Genomic DNA, 14,939 nt, shown 5'->3' on the forward strand with positions numbered 1-14,939 from the left:
TTGTTTATGGTTAACTATGTTATGTTTATCTTTAACTTTCTACATTTAACTCAAATCAGGAGAAGGTGTTGAGCCTCGGTCCCTGACACCTAACACACCATACTGCAAATAGCCATGTCTGGGCTGAGGTTGCCCACCAAGGTGTCATGTGTGAAATGCAACAGGCAAGGGTCAGTCAATGGCTAGCATATGGCTGCACACACATGAATATGAATGAGTGTGAGTGGGCATGGTGATGAATTACCTGGCTTGATTAGCCTCTTCTTGCTCTTTTTAACTCCTGACTGGGTAACAGCTTAATTAAAATCATTACTAACACATGTTTGGGTCTGTTTAGCTAAATCCACGAAAGATAAATACGTATGGACACACACACATACACACGCACATAATCAAACATGTGCAGAATGGAATTTCATCTCAAGAAGAAAGTCTAGGGATGTTCTCACTAGGATTGTAAATAAAATCTTATGGTTTGTGTACAAAGTTCTCACTTTCCCAGTGTTAACTACTCAAAAATGAAGATTACCTAGAAAACGATTTTTCTGGTTGTTCAGCAAACGTTTGTTAGTAAACTGTTGTGTGCTAAGGCCGACACTGGAAGGTGGGAGGGGGAGCAATGGTGTGTAAAACGATGATGTTAGAGGAAACCCCCCAAAAACTCACAACGAAGACTTTCTATAACCCCAGCGCTGGTTCCCTTGGGCTGCCAGAGGTTCTCCATAAAGGGATTCAAAGCTGGATGTACTGAGTATTCCCTTTTGTAACAAACAGAGAAAGATTCTAATAAAACTGAGTAAATAAGTGTAAATAAAACCCATCAAAAGAGCAGAAGGAGGGGTGATCTGCCCTCTGAGAAAATAGTTAACTGAGGAGGATAGAAGGTTTGGGGAACCGGCAGAAGCACAATGCATGGCTGCAAAGATCCACTGTTGGGGACAAAAGAAATCAAATATATTAGCTGTTGATGGAGTGGTAGCTGAGAAGGGGTCTGATCGCCCTCCCCTCCCCCCACCCCTCAGAACATTACCTAGAAAACATGGTACTAACAGGATTTGGATAATTAGCATGAGAAAATTTGCCAGAACAAGAACAATAGAATTTAAACTTGAGAAAAATGTGTTTTTATTTGTTTTGTTTATTTATTTGTTGGTTTAAGTTTTGTTTAAAGTTAGAAAAATTATGAACTATAGGTTTCACCCTATTAAGGCTTCTAAATTTATAAGACTTTATTTAAAGAGTGTACTTTTAAAGTATCGTTCTTTCCTTCCTCCCTCCGTCTTTTCCTTCTTTCCATTATATGACATCTACTTTGAAAGGGAAACTTGTGGTGAGTTAAAAGGACACAGGTACAATAGAACCATTAAAATAAGGACCAAAGTATAAAACATTATAAGGAAGAAAACAGGGAGTTGCTAAAAATAAATACAAAACATAATCCCTGAGACATATCCCGGAACTTCCTGAGGGCTAAGACCCCAAATGAAGCATACTAGGCAACAAAAAACCCTTGTTCAACAGTAAAAGCATACCAGCTCCTCAAAAATAAGAGACAAATGTGTCCTTGCTCTGAATTTTTCTTTAAAAAAATGTTTTAATTGAATGCAGTTGACATACAATGTTATATTATGACATTAGCTTCAGGTGTACAAATGATTTGACAAGTTTATGATTTATGCTTATCTCATTTAACCCAAACGACTACCTCTGAGGCAGTTATTATTATATCCATGATACTGATGGGGAAACTCAGGCTCAGAAAATGTTGTCAAGCTTACTTACTTAGCTAGGGAGTGTTGGGTCTGGATTTAAATCTAGATTACTCTGACTTTAGTTTCTTTCTCTTCACTCCCACATATTCTGCCTTCTAGAGGGAAGACAAGGTTAACTCAATCAATTAATTCCTCTCTCTCTTTTTTTTTTTTTGAGGCAACTATGCCCCAAATCCCTAATTCACAAAGATAAGCAGTAACCAGTAGAATGTTTTGCTAGGCAAGGTTAGGCACTTTGGTAAGTCACGTTGTTTGTGAGATCTACAATTATTAATTAATTGAGATCTACATTATTAATGCTGCTTATAGAGTGTAGATTAGTGTGTTCACTTTTAAGGTTTTCTGAGTCTTCAAGTGGTGTTTACAGACTTTTGGAGTAACTGCTAGAGCTTTGCCACATTCTTCTAGGTCTTGCCAAAGTATTTCCTTCAGTTTCGCAAAGTTATGTGATTGTCTGCTGTTAAACTTCTAGTCTAGAACAGCTAAAGAGATTATATTCAGAGTGCATTGCCTGGAAAACTGCTCATGTTCTAGCAGCTTTCCTCCTGGTGACTGCCTTTAATGAAAAGATTTCTCACATTCACATAAGCCCCAATATCTACTGGCCATCAAACAAACCATGAATGAGCTTATCTCTAATTATTCTAAGTATAATTATTCATTTTTTTTCAGTGAATCATTGGTTTAAATATCAAACAAGTGCTTCAAGGTATGGCCTCTAGAATGCCAGTGATCTGTGTTGTATAGAAAACTTTTCATTCTGCTCCTACTGCTTAATAAGACCTCTTGTAAAAGATCATGGTTTAAAGCCCTAGTCCAGATGAAGTTGATAGCATTTCATGGAAGTACACACGACTTCTTTCAGAATTACTAGAATAGTCTTTGGCATATTTATGCCACTGATGAAAACACTAAATAATAATAATATTTTTTTTCCCACCAACGCAACACAGTGAGATACATTGTTAAGTGTAACATTTTCTCCATCTAGGCTTTCAGGAATAAGATATCCTATGCTTTTGAAGTTTTGTTTGGTAAAGAAATTTTTCAAAACTATTGATGACTCTTGCAATTTCCAAAAGGAGCTCAAGACTTGGAGATCTCTTATGATGATGTCAGTTTACTGGAACACTCTTTATCCAGAGTTTCACATGGCTGTCTCTTTGATGATTTAGACCTTTTCTGTCCACTCAGTCTAAGGTTATCATTCTATTTGCTCTCTTTCACATGTATTTTGCTCATGGCTTTTATCATCTGATAATCTCTCACTTATTGCTGTCTCCCCATTCCAAGAATGAAAGCCCCAAGAAAGCAGGGAACTAACTTATTAATCTGCATTCCCTGCACCTAGAAGAGTACTTGGAATATAGTTGCCAACATAGCTGATGAGCAAATGAAAGAATCACATGAAAACCAGAAACTGGACTAAAAGTTGTCAAATAGTTGTATTCGGAGATAAAAGAATATAGCTACCAATTCTTTGTAATTTGCCTCAAAATATTAAGATAAATGATATTATGTATTTATTTTCAGCAGTTAAGCAGACACCATTTTAGTTTTCTTCCTCTGCTCCAAGCCATGCAACACTCCAACCATTTCCAGAACTTTGGCTTCATTAAGATCTCTCCAGTTGTGTATGGCCTCTTTTGTTTGGCTGTGTGATCAGCAATCTTAAGTGCTTTCATGTTGGAGCAAATCAAAGTTTTGTCAGACCTCTAACCTTTTCACATTAGGAATTTTATCAAATAATATGCACCCTATTGAATGTGTTTTCAGAATGAACAACAATAAGGTGTTCTATCTCTCTTGGATTTGTGCTCCCAGTAGCAATGAATCTTGTAATACAAGAAGCAGCGTAGCTTTTTGGTCCAGTCACATTTGATGAAAGTAAAATGAAATATAATTAAGTTTTATTGTGCATCTTTCCCTTGACATTTTCCAACTTGAGCTAGGCCTGATGTAAACATAGACAGATGTCCATAATCATAATAGTAGGGGATGTTTTCCTGAACTCTTAGGGAGAATATCTTAACCTTATAACATATTAGCATCGATGATAATGCCTTATTGAACCTTCTTGAATCTTCTAGATTATAAAATTCCTCCTCTCTGCCATCCTGAGTGCCTTTCCCACCCATCTCTAGGTGCTCTGACCTTCATTTCCTATCATAGGATTCACTGATGCCTCTGGCCAGCAAGAGACTTTAGTAGGTTGCAATATTCCCAAACCCTGAGGTCAAACTTCATAGAATTGAAATTCTTGCACAGTAAGAAATGTGGATTGTGGGGAAAGGTCAATGAGAGTTTATTGATTCTCAGAAAATAATTTGTACACGATGCTTGACTTTCATTTTACTCAATTACAGTACTTCCTCAAGAGGCAAACTTGATAATAAATCAAATTCATGGGACTGCTCCTGGAGGACAGGTTGCATTTGGGGGTTCAAAAAAAGGTCCAGATGGAAAAGGTTGGGTTTTAGATAGCTATAGTGTTATTTAGTCTTAATCTCTATTCTGCTCCTTTACCAGTCTCCCTTCCTACTTCCTCATGTACCCACTCTCTAAATCAAGAAAACAATTATTATGAAAGGGAAGGGATTTGTTTGGGAGGAATAAATTTTGTTATGTAATTGGCTGAGGGGCATGAATTATTTTAACATCAGTGATGTTTAAATTGCTGATCCCATTTTCAAAGTCAGTTTCTTAAATTAAGAAGCTAGAACCTTGGCTTAGTGGATTTTTCCTTGATCTCCAGGTATTAGTTTTACTTAAAATTCTGAATACAACCACTATCCATAGATCTTTTGATACCATATGTTACTGAAGAACGTCGAGTATAAAATATGGTGGTTAGGAGTGTGCACATGAGAATAAGGGGGTGGGGGAAAGTACATGAGTAGAAAAAAAGAAAAAGTCCTGGAGCCTGACTGCCTTGTTGAAATGCCAATGTCACCACTGACTAACTGAGTAAACTTGAGCAAGTTATTCAACATTTCTGTGCCTCAGTTTTCCTATTACGGGAGTAATAATATACCTACCTTACAGAGCTGTCATTAAATGATTAAATGAGTTTTAATACACTTACAGGTTTAAGATGACATCTAGGACACTATAAGCATTCAACAAATGTTAAATCCTATTTTTAACTTATGAATTTTTAGATAATTTAGTGCATAGTTTTCTCCACTCCCTGAATTATACCTTGAATAGATGCCATTGGCCTAGATTGGATCTTCGGATTGAAATTCAGCTTTTCAAACTGAAGGTCTACTATAGGTATAATCATTAAGTTCCACTGATTAATTTATTTAAAAATTTTTTTAAAGATTTATTTATTTTTATTTGAGAGAGAGAGAGGGAGAGGGAAAGGGAGAGGGGAAGCAGACTCCCCTTTTAGCACACCCAGTGTGGAGTCTGATGTGGGGCTGGATCTCTCCACCCTGAGATCATGACCTGAGCCGACCTGACCTGAGCCGAAACCAAGAGTCAGACACTCCACCGAGTGATCCACCCAGGTGCCCCTCAACAGATTAGTTTAAAACAGAAACAGAGGGGCGCCTGGTGGCTCAGTCGTTAAGCCCCTGCCTTCGGCTCAGGTCATGGTCCCAGCGTCCTGGGATTGAGTCCTCCGTCGGGCTCCCTGCTCGGCGGGAAGTCTGCTCCTCCCTCTCCCACTCCCCTTGCTTGTGTTCCCTCTCTCGCTGTGTCTCTCTCTGTCAAATAAATAAATAAATCTTAAAAAAGAAAAATAAAACAGAAACAGAAACCGTTCTAAGAGTTGCTATATCTTCCTGCATTTAAAAAAAATATTTGTACTATGCTACACCATCAGGGAAAATTTTATTAAAATATGCAACCAGTTTATTGAAATATGCAACCTGGTAGTTCTTTCTGAGTACCTTTTACCTTAAGGAAAAACTATACCTTATGTATTTTATTTGTCTAAATTTTTTAGGGTTTCTTTTCACAATGGAATAAACTTTTCTCATTTAAAAGGAATCTTCATCCTCATCCAAATATTTCAAATTCCTGGTCTGGGACAAATGACAGATACCAAGATGTTAAAACCATAAGAATTGGAGCCAGACACTAGAGGCTTCTGATGGAATTTCTTTGACTAAGGAAAGATATTTTTATTCCCGCACTTAATTAAACTAGACTTTTCAAAACAGATTCTAATTTTGTCTAGTTTAGGAGAGGAAATGAAATTCATGTTTTCCATTTGGAAGTTTTAATATTTTATGCTAGTTTCTCAGGCAGCATGAAGTGTTTTACATATGCTTTGTCTTTAATTATCCATGTTGTGTGGTAAAGATATTGAAAATAGGGCTAATATTTCTGGAAATATTACTTATTATAATTTAAGAAAATGTAGGGAAATATACTGGTGTTATTTTTTTTTAAAGATTTTATTTATTTATTTATTTATTTGACAGAGAGAGAGAAAGAAAGAGAGATCACAAGCGGGCTGGAGCAGAAGGAGAGGGAGAAGCAGGCTTCCGGCGGAGCAAGGAGCCCGATGTGGGGCTCGATCCCAGGACCTGGGATCATGACCCGAGCCGAAAGCAGATGCTTAACCGACTAAGCCACCCAGGTGCCCCTTATACTGGTGTTGTAAAAGAAAACTACTACTATTAAACATTTTCCAGTATATTAATCCTCAAGTAACTTGAAGCTGATGCTTACCCTCCCTGTTTTCCCTGTGGTAAAGGCAGCACTGTTAGGAGAGGGCAGGAGAACTTGATTAGTAACCAAGAGATCTGAGTTAACTCCACTCAGCTATCAATAAATTACTAATCTGGAACAAGTTACTCTTTATATAGGAGGTACTCTTTATGTAGAATGGGGATGTTGGGTTAATGAATAGCTAATGTCATTTTTATGAGTCCATAGGTTTAAAAACTAGTTAAATGAAAGAAACAGCACTTAATCTTTCTGGGTCTGATTTTCTTTAATTAAAATATGGAGGTTTAAAAATACCAATACTACCTTTATTATATTTTGTGGGTAATTTAGGACAGGGTCTTGAACTGTGGAGCAAAAGGTGTTAAAATTGTGATTATGACAGAGGAATGGTAGCTCAGCTTCAGCTTGATTTCCTCAACCAAAATGCAAATGCCAAAGAGGCCGGTCAGCAAACATTTGTTGAGTACCATCTATGCATTTGTCATTGAGCTGGACCTGGAGATAAAAGAAATTAAAAAAATATAAATATAAAAAATGGGGCGCCTGGGTGGCTCAGTTGTTAAGCCTCTGCCTTCAGCTCAGATCATGATCCCAGGGTCCTGGGATCGAGCCCCACATCGGGCTCCCTGCTCGGCAGGAAGCCTGCTTCTCCCTCTCCCACTCCCCCTGCTCATGTTCCCTCTCTTGCTGTGTCTCTCTTCAAATAAACAAATAAAATCTTTAAAAATAAATAAATAAATAAATAAATATAAAAGAAAGTCAATTCTAAGGATGGCTGTTTGGCAGTAATGAAAAGAACAAAGCAATGGAACGGAAATTAAAAACAAAACAAAACAGGAGCAGACTAGGGACGCCTAGTTGGCTCAGCTGGTTAAGTGTTTACCTTCAGCTCAGGTCATGGTCCCAGGATCCTGGGATCGAGCCCTGCATCTGGCTTCCTGCTCAGTGAGGAGTCTGCTTCTCCCTCTCCCCCTGCTTGTGCTCTTTTTCTCTCTCTGACAAATAAGTAAAATCTTAAAAAAAAAAGGAAAAGAAACCAAAAGCTAGTTTTTTGAAAAGATGAATTTAAATAGATAAATATCTGGTGAGATTTGTCAAGACAAAAAGGCATAATTAAGAAATACGTACAAAAATAAAGGAGGTCACAACACAAGTAGGATAGCAGACAAGATTTAAGCAAAAGTCAAGTGGGAATGCCAGCTCCATGTTTTTATTTTCCAACCTGTGAATGTATTACCTATTAAAATATATAATAAAGCAGTGATTATAAAAATGTAATAAAATCATAACACATACCATAGAAAACCTTACCCTGGCTAATATAAAAACTTTGGCCAGGTGACAATTTTCTAAAAAAATATAAACGACCAAATTTACCCCCAAAGGAAGGAAAAAAACCCAAATAGAACTATAGCCATTAAAATAGTTGAGTTAACTGTAACAAAACAAAAAACAGAACAAAACGAAAACGGCATGCAAATGCTATGTATTGATTACCTTACATATAATAAGGGTATAAAATAGGTCGCCAGTGTACCACCTCCAGGCGGCCCCGGGAACCTGTTTTTCCCGGGAGCAGCTGTGAGCAAGCGGAACCAGGCTTCGAACGTGCGGCCCGCCGAGCCTGCGTTCGCGGCTCGCTTCAAGGGACGGGTCGGCTCCAGGGAAGCGCCTACCGCGGACACCGAGAGAATCCAGCCTCAGCTCCCAGATGAAGATGGTGATCGCAGTGGCAAAGAAGATGAACAGCCCCAAGTGGTGGTTTTTAAAAAGGGAGACCCGTCGGTTGAAGAAGTCACGAAAATTAAAGCAGAAATAAAGGCTGCCGAAGCGGATGAAGAGCCGGCTGTAGTTGATGGGAGCATCATGTATCGAAAACCGGTCAAACGTCCCTCAGATGAAATATATTCAGGTTTAACAGCAAGCTCAAAAAAGAGGAAGGCAAATGAAGATGAAATAAATAAGCAGGACTCAGTTAAAAAGAACTCACAAAAGCCCATCAGAAACAGTTGCCTCCTTTCTTTTGACAAGGAAGATGAAACTGAGTAAGTAAATACTTTGGACTTGGTCTTCCTTAAGAGTATATGGGGTGTTTTTTAAAGTGACACTTCTTTTTTTCTATTTAAAGATAATACAAGTTCATTATAGAAAATTCAGAAAAAAATTTAGTATGATGAAAATTTTGTCTATCAATAACCCTTTGACATGAGGCTAACTCTATAGATATTAACTACTATTAACATTTTGAAACTCCCACGTGTGGGGTGTGTATGTATGTAAATTATTTTTTTTTAAACAAAATTGAGATTATATTGTATATGTTTTCTGTCCTGCTTTTCACATGACATTATATTCTGAGCATTTTTCCAGATCAATAAAATTAAACATTTAACATAATTGCTACAGAGGATTTTGTCATTAAACAGATCGCCTATTGCATCTTCATTAGCAGAAGCCCAATTTGGAGGAAGATGATAATGTGCCTATTTAAGAATACTTCCCCAGCTCCTGCTAAAGGTAGCCATATAATAGCTCTGGCAATTTTAGAGATAAAAGTGGATCTTGTGCAAGTGAGCTTCTAATAGAAGAGATCTTGATTGAAGAGAGGATCTAATGTATAACATGGAGACTGTAGTTAATAACAACACTATAAAAGAGAGAGATACAAATAGAAGTCTGCTTAATAAAGCTACCAGGTGTTTGATACAAGAAAGCAGATCTGGCAAGCACGAACCTATGTCCTCGTTACATCCTGCTACATCCAGGAGAACAGACATGAAACCTGGGAGTGTTGGAGCCATTTTTTGGCCTCAGGAAGGCAGATCCTTTCTCTGGGTGGTAGCGTAGAAAGACTCAAGGCACTTGGATCCTGATAGCATGGCTCGAGGAGCTGCTGGACCAGCCACGGACTGCCAACCTCTGGACTTCTTGTTACATGAGAAGAATAAACCGAAAGTTGTTGGTCAGTAGCACCACTTGCTGACACCTGAGAATTCAATATCTCCTGCCCTCCTTTTCCTTTAAGAGGTCCCCTTTAGTTTTGTGCTCCTAGAATTTGTCAACCTTAAAAATAAAAGTCAATTGTTTTACCAGCAAAAAAAAAAAAAAAATAGTATAAAATAAGATGCAAAAGATAAATGACAATTTCAATATAGAGTTACCTCTGGGTATGGAGGGAAAGGAATGTTGCTAGAAAGGAGTACAAAGAGTTTCGATTCTTTCTGTAAAGTTTTATTATTTTTAAAAAACTGAAGCAAATCTGAGAGAGAGTTACTATCTTTTAAAACTGGCTTTGGGTAGTGGGGGATGTTTTATCCTCTGTATCTTGAATATTTGAAGCATTCTACAATTTAAAAAGATTTAGGTATTCCCTTGGTTACACAGAGAACTTTGTCACATAACAATTACGATTAAATCTCTCTTGGTAGAACTTCGCTCTTTGAGGTCTAGATCTGTTTCTTATTTTTTTATACTAATAGATTTTATTTATTTATTTATTTATTAAAGATTTTATTTATTTATTTATTTATTTATTTGACAGAGAGAGACAGCGAGAGAGGAACACAAGCAGCAAGGCAGAGGGAGAGGGAGAAGCAGGCTTCCCACTGAGCAGGGACCCCGATGTGGGGCTCGATCCCAGGACCCTGGGATCATGACCTGAGCCAAAGGCAGACGCTTAATGATTGAGCCACCCAGGCGCCACCATACTAATAGATTTTATTTTTCAAGAAGTTTCAGGCTACAGTAAAATTAAGCAGAAAGTATAGAGTTCCCATTAATTCCCTCTCTTATCATCCCTTTTTTTGATATCCTCAAAATAATTTGCTGGGATTTTGATTGGAATTTCATTAAGTCTATAAATCAAGCTGTGAAAAATTGATAATCTAAGCAATAATAAGTTTTCCTATCTATGAGCATGGAATATCTCTCTACTTATTTAGAATTTCTTTGATTTCTTTTATTAGAAGTTTGTGGTTTTCCTCATATAGACTCTGTACATATTTTGATATATTTATATTCATGTATTTCTTTTTTTTTTGGTGCTAATGTAAATGGTATTGTGCTTTAAAATCCAAATCCAATTTACTTTTGCATATTAACCTTTTATCTCAAAATCTTGCTATAATTGTTTATTAGTTCCAGAAGTTTTTTTGGTGAATCTTTGGGATTTCTGACATAGATAATCATTATCTTTGATATGTGTGTACCTAACAATATAGTGTCAAATAAGTGAGGCAAAAACTGAGAGAGCTTCAAGAAAAAGAAATAAATCTGCTATGATAGTTGGAGACTTAAACATCCCTTATTAGTAATTGACAGATCCAGGAAACAGAAAATCAGTAAAGATAAAGTTGAACTGAAAACCCCATCAACTAACTAGATCTATTTGACAATAATTTATAGTATACTTCATCCAATGATGTTAGAATACACATTCTTCTCAAGCACCCATGGAGTATTCACTGAGATAAACTTCACTCTGGGCCATAAAATACACCTAAACAAATTTAAAAGAATAGAAATCATTCAAAGTATGTTTTTAAACCAAGATGGAATTAAACTAGAAATCAATAACAGAAAGATAGCTGGAAAATCCCCCAAATATTTGGAGATTAAAATGGCAAGTGGGTTAAAGAAGTCTCAAGAGAGTTTTTAAAATATTTTAAACTAAATTATTATCTATGTAAGAAATCATAGAAGATTGTTAGTTCTTAGAGAATGGGTCCATTTATCATTATGAAACGTCCTTTATCTCTAATGACTTTTGTTGCTCTGAAATCTGCTTTGTGTGAAGTTAATATAGCTTCTTTAACTTTCCCTTAATTAGTGTTGTCATGGTATATCTTTCTCCATCACTTTACTTTTAATTTGATTTGAGGTGAGTTTCATATAGACAACATATAGTTGGGTCTTGTTTTTTATCCACTCTTAATAGTATCTGTCTTATAATTGGTGTAGTTACAGAATTGCCATTTAAAGTGATTATTGATATATTGGAATAATATCTACCATAGTTGTGTTTTTATTATTCTTTTCTTTGTTTCTTCCATTGCTATTGTATTTTTCTGCCTTATCAGGTTTTAATTGAGCATTTTATATGATTCTGCTTTCTCTCTTCTCTTAGCGTATCATTTATACTTAAAAAAACATTTTGGTGGTTAACCTAGAGTTTGCAATATACATTTACAACTAATCTAAGTCTGGGGTGCCTGGATGGCTTAGTCGGTTAGGCTTCCAACTCTTGATTTCAGTTCAGGTCATGATCTCAGGGTCGTGAGGTTGAGCCCTGCACTGGCCCGCACTCAGCATGGAGTCTGCTTGAGATTCTCTCTCTTCCTCTGTCCCTCCCCTCACTTCCGTGCTCTCTCTCTTTCAGTAAATAAATAAACAAATTTTTTAAAAGACCCAGCTAATCTAAATCCACTTTTTAGTAACAATGTACGGCTTAATGAATAGTGCCAGAACATCATTACACAGTATTCCCAATTCCTCCTTCTCTTCCCTTACATTTTTTGGTCATTTATTTCATTTTTCCATAAGCTATAATCACCTCATACATCATTGCTATTATTATTTTGAATAAACTTATCTGTTAGGTCAATTAAGAATGAAAAATATTTTATTTTACTTTCATTTATTCCTTCTCTAATGCTCTTCTTTTCTTATGTAGGTTCAAGTGTCTAGCCTATATCATTTCCTTCTCTTTGAAGAATTTTAAAATTTCTTACAAACTGTCTCAATTTTTGTTTGTCTCTGTGTCTTTATTTCTCATTTACTTTTAAAGGATAATTCTTTGGATACAGAATTCTTTATTGGTGGTTTTTTCTTTCAACACTAAATATTTCACTATACTCTTTTATTGCTTGCATGGCTTCTGAGGAGAATTCCAATGTAATTCTTATACTTGTTTTTCTACAGATAAGCTTTCTCCCCCATCACTCTTTTGAAATTTTCTTTTTGTCTTTGATTTTCTGAAGTTTGAATAGAATGTGCCTAAGTGTAGTTTTTATTTGGTTTGGTTTGGTTTTGACATTTATACTGGTTGGTGTTCTCTGAGATTCCTAGATCTGTGATTTGGTGTCTGCCATTTATTTTGGAATATTTTCAGACATTAAAACTTCAAATATTTCAGGGCACCTGGGTGTATGTGGCTGCTTTTGGCTCAGGTCATGATCTCAGGGTCCTGAGATTGAGCCCCACATCGGGCTCCCTGCTCAGTAAGGAGTCTGCTTCTCCATCTCCCTGGGCTGCTCCCCCCTGCTTGTGGTGTCTCGCTCACGTTCACACACTCTCTCTCTCAGATAACTAAATAAAATCTTAAAAGAAAAAAAAAAAAAACCAACCAACCAACCAAACAAACAAAACTTCAAATATTTCTTCTATTCTTTCTTCCCTTTCCTGTCCTTCTGGTATTCCCATTAGATGTATGTTACAATTTTTGTCCCATAGTTCTTAGATATTCTGTTATAATTTTCATTCTTGTTTTCTCCTTGTTTTTATTTTTAAAATTTTATTTATTTAAATTTAATTAGTTAACATATAATGTATTATTAGTTTCAGATGTAGAGTTCAGTGATTCATCAGTCTTATATAATACCCAGTGCTCATTACATCACATGCCCTCCTTAATGTCCATCACCCAGTTACCCCTTTCCCCCACCCTTTCTCCCCTCCAGCAACCTTCAGTTTGTTTCCTGTGATTAAGAATCTCTTATGGGGGTGCCTGGGTGGCTCAGTCGGTTGAGCGACTGCCTTCGGCTCAGGTCATGATCCTGGAGTCCCGGGATCGAGTCCCGCATCGGGCTCCCTGCTCAGCAGGGAGTCTGCTTCTCCCTCTGACCCTCCCCCCCCATGAGCTCTCTCTCTCTCTCATTCTGTCTCAAATAAATAAATAAATAAATCTTTAAAAAAAAAAAAGAAGAATCTCTTATGGTTTGTCTCCCTCTCTGATTTTGTCTTTGTTTTTAGTTTAGAAAGTTTCTACCGACATTTTTTTCAAGCTCAGCGATTCTTTTCTTGGATCTGTCCAGTCTACTGATGAACCTGTCAAAGACAATCTTCACTTCTGTTACAGTGTGTTTTGTTTCTAGCATTTCTTTTGATTCTTTCTTAGAGTTTCCGTCTCTTTTCTTACATTACTCACTTGTTCTTGCATGTTATCTACTTTTTTCATTAAAGCTCTTAGCATATTAGCCATCATTATTTCAAATTCCTGGTCTGATAATTCCAAAATATCTGTCATATTTAAGTTTGTTCTGATGCTTGGTTTGTCTATTCAGGCTGTGTTTTTGCCTTTTAGCATGCTTTGTACTTTTCGGTTGAAAGTCAGACATTATGTATCAGGTAAAAGGAACTGAGGTACAGGACTTTAGTGTGAGGTTTTATGTTTATCTGGCTAAAAGTTAGGCTGTATTCACTGTTTGCTGTAGCTGCAGGTGTTCTTTGCCAATCTCCCCACCTCTACTTCCTCCCCCTTGGGCAAACACTGTTCTGATTTTATCACCATAGATTAGTTTGCTATTCTTGAACCTTATATTAAAAATATTATATAGTATTTACTCTCGTATGTCTGAATACTTTTGTTAATGTAATGTTTTCCAGATTCATTTATTGTTGTATTTTTTGCTTTTTATTGCTAAATAATCAATAATCCATTATATGAATACACATAATTTCTTTATTCAGTTGATGGACTATTTTTTTAAAGATTTATTTATTTTTAGAGAGAGAGCGTGTGAAGGGGGTGGTGTCAAAGGGAGAGGGAGAGAGAGGGAGGGAGAGAAGCAGACTCCCCACTGAGTGCAGAGCCCAATGTTGGGCTCAATCCCACGACCCTGAGATCATAACCGGAGCCAAAATCAAGAGTTGGACACTTAACCGACTAAGCCACTGAGGTGCCCCCACCCCCTTTTTCTGCTAACATGAATAAAACTGCCAGGATTGGGTTCCCTGGAAGACAAATTCTGAATTGAAGATTTATCTGCATGGAAGTTTCAACAAGTGCTCTTAGGTTCAATACTTGTGGAGTGGTGTGGGTTGTTAAGGAGTCAGAACTGCGTAGAAGGAGAAATTGAACTACAAGACAGCTGAAGTTGGGATAGCCCTCCAGAGTTGATGTCTGTATTAGTTATCTATTGCTGCAGAACAAATTACCCCAAAGCTTACTGAGTTAAATGATAATTGTTTATTATCTTTCATGGTTTTTCTGGGCCCAGAATTTGGAAGCACCATGCCTGGGTGGTTCTGGATTAGGATCTCTCATAAAGTTGCCCTCAGACTGTAGCTGGAGCTAGGGTCATCTTGAAGTTTTCTTCAGTCATATGTGGTGTCTGGGCAAAGGAGTCTCAAAAACTTGGAACAGCTGAAACTCCTTAGTCTTCTCTCTCCCTTTGATGTCTCTAGCATAGAGACTTCAGAGTAGCCGGATTTCTTGCATGTTACCTGTAGGTTTAGGTCTCCCAAGGCATATATCCTGAGTGA

At 37.0% G+C, this 14,939-nt stretch overlaps 2 protein-coding genes across 2 annotated transcripts in view; both read left to right on the plus strand.

Moving 5' to 3' along the window:
• Positions 1 to 14,939, plus strand: part of ADGRG7 (adhesion G protein-coupled receptor G7) — a 68,825-nt gene that overhangs the window by 250 nt on the left and 53,636 nt on the right. The window lies entirely within an intron of this gene.
• LOC123834353 (uncharacterized protein KIAA1143-like) lies at positions 635 to 8,507 on the plus strand. The gene is made up of 3 exons (XM_045863533.1): positions 635 to 744; positions 2,245 to 2,320; positions 7,983 to 8,507. The coding sequence occupies exons 1-3, from the start codon at positions 635 to 637 to the stop codon at positions 8,505 to 8,507; spliced, it is 711 nt and encodes a 236-aa protein (XP_045719489.1).

The sequence above is a fragment of the Mirounga angustirostris genome, unplaced genomic scaffold, assembly GCF_029215605.1.
Source record: "Mirounga angustirostris isolate CCGP_5_RB_7025 unplaced genomic scaffold, mMirAng1.0.hap1 SCAF_1, whole genome shotgun sequence".
Taxonomy (NCBI): domain Eukaryota; kingdom Metazoa; phylum Chordata; class Mammalia; order Carnivora; family Phocidae; genus Mirounga; species Mirounga angustirostris.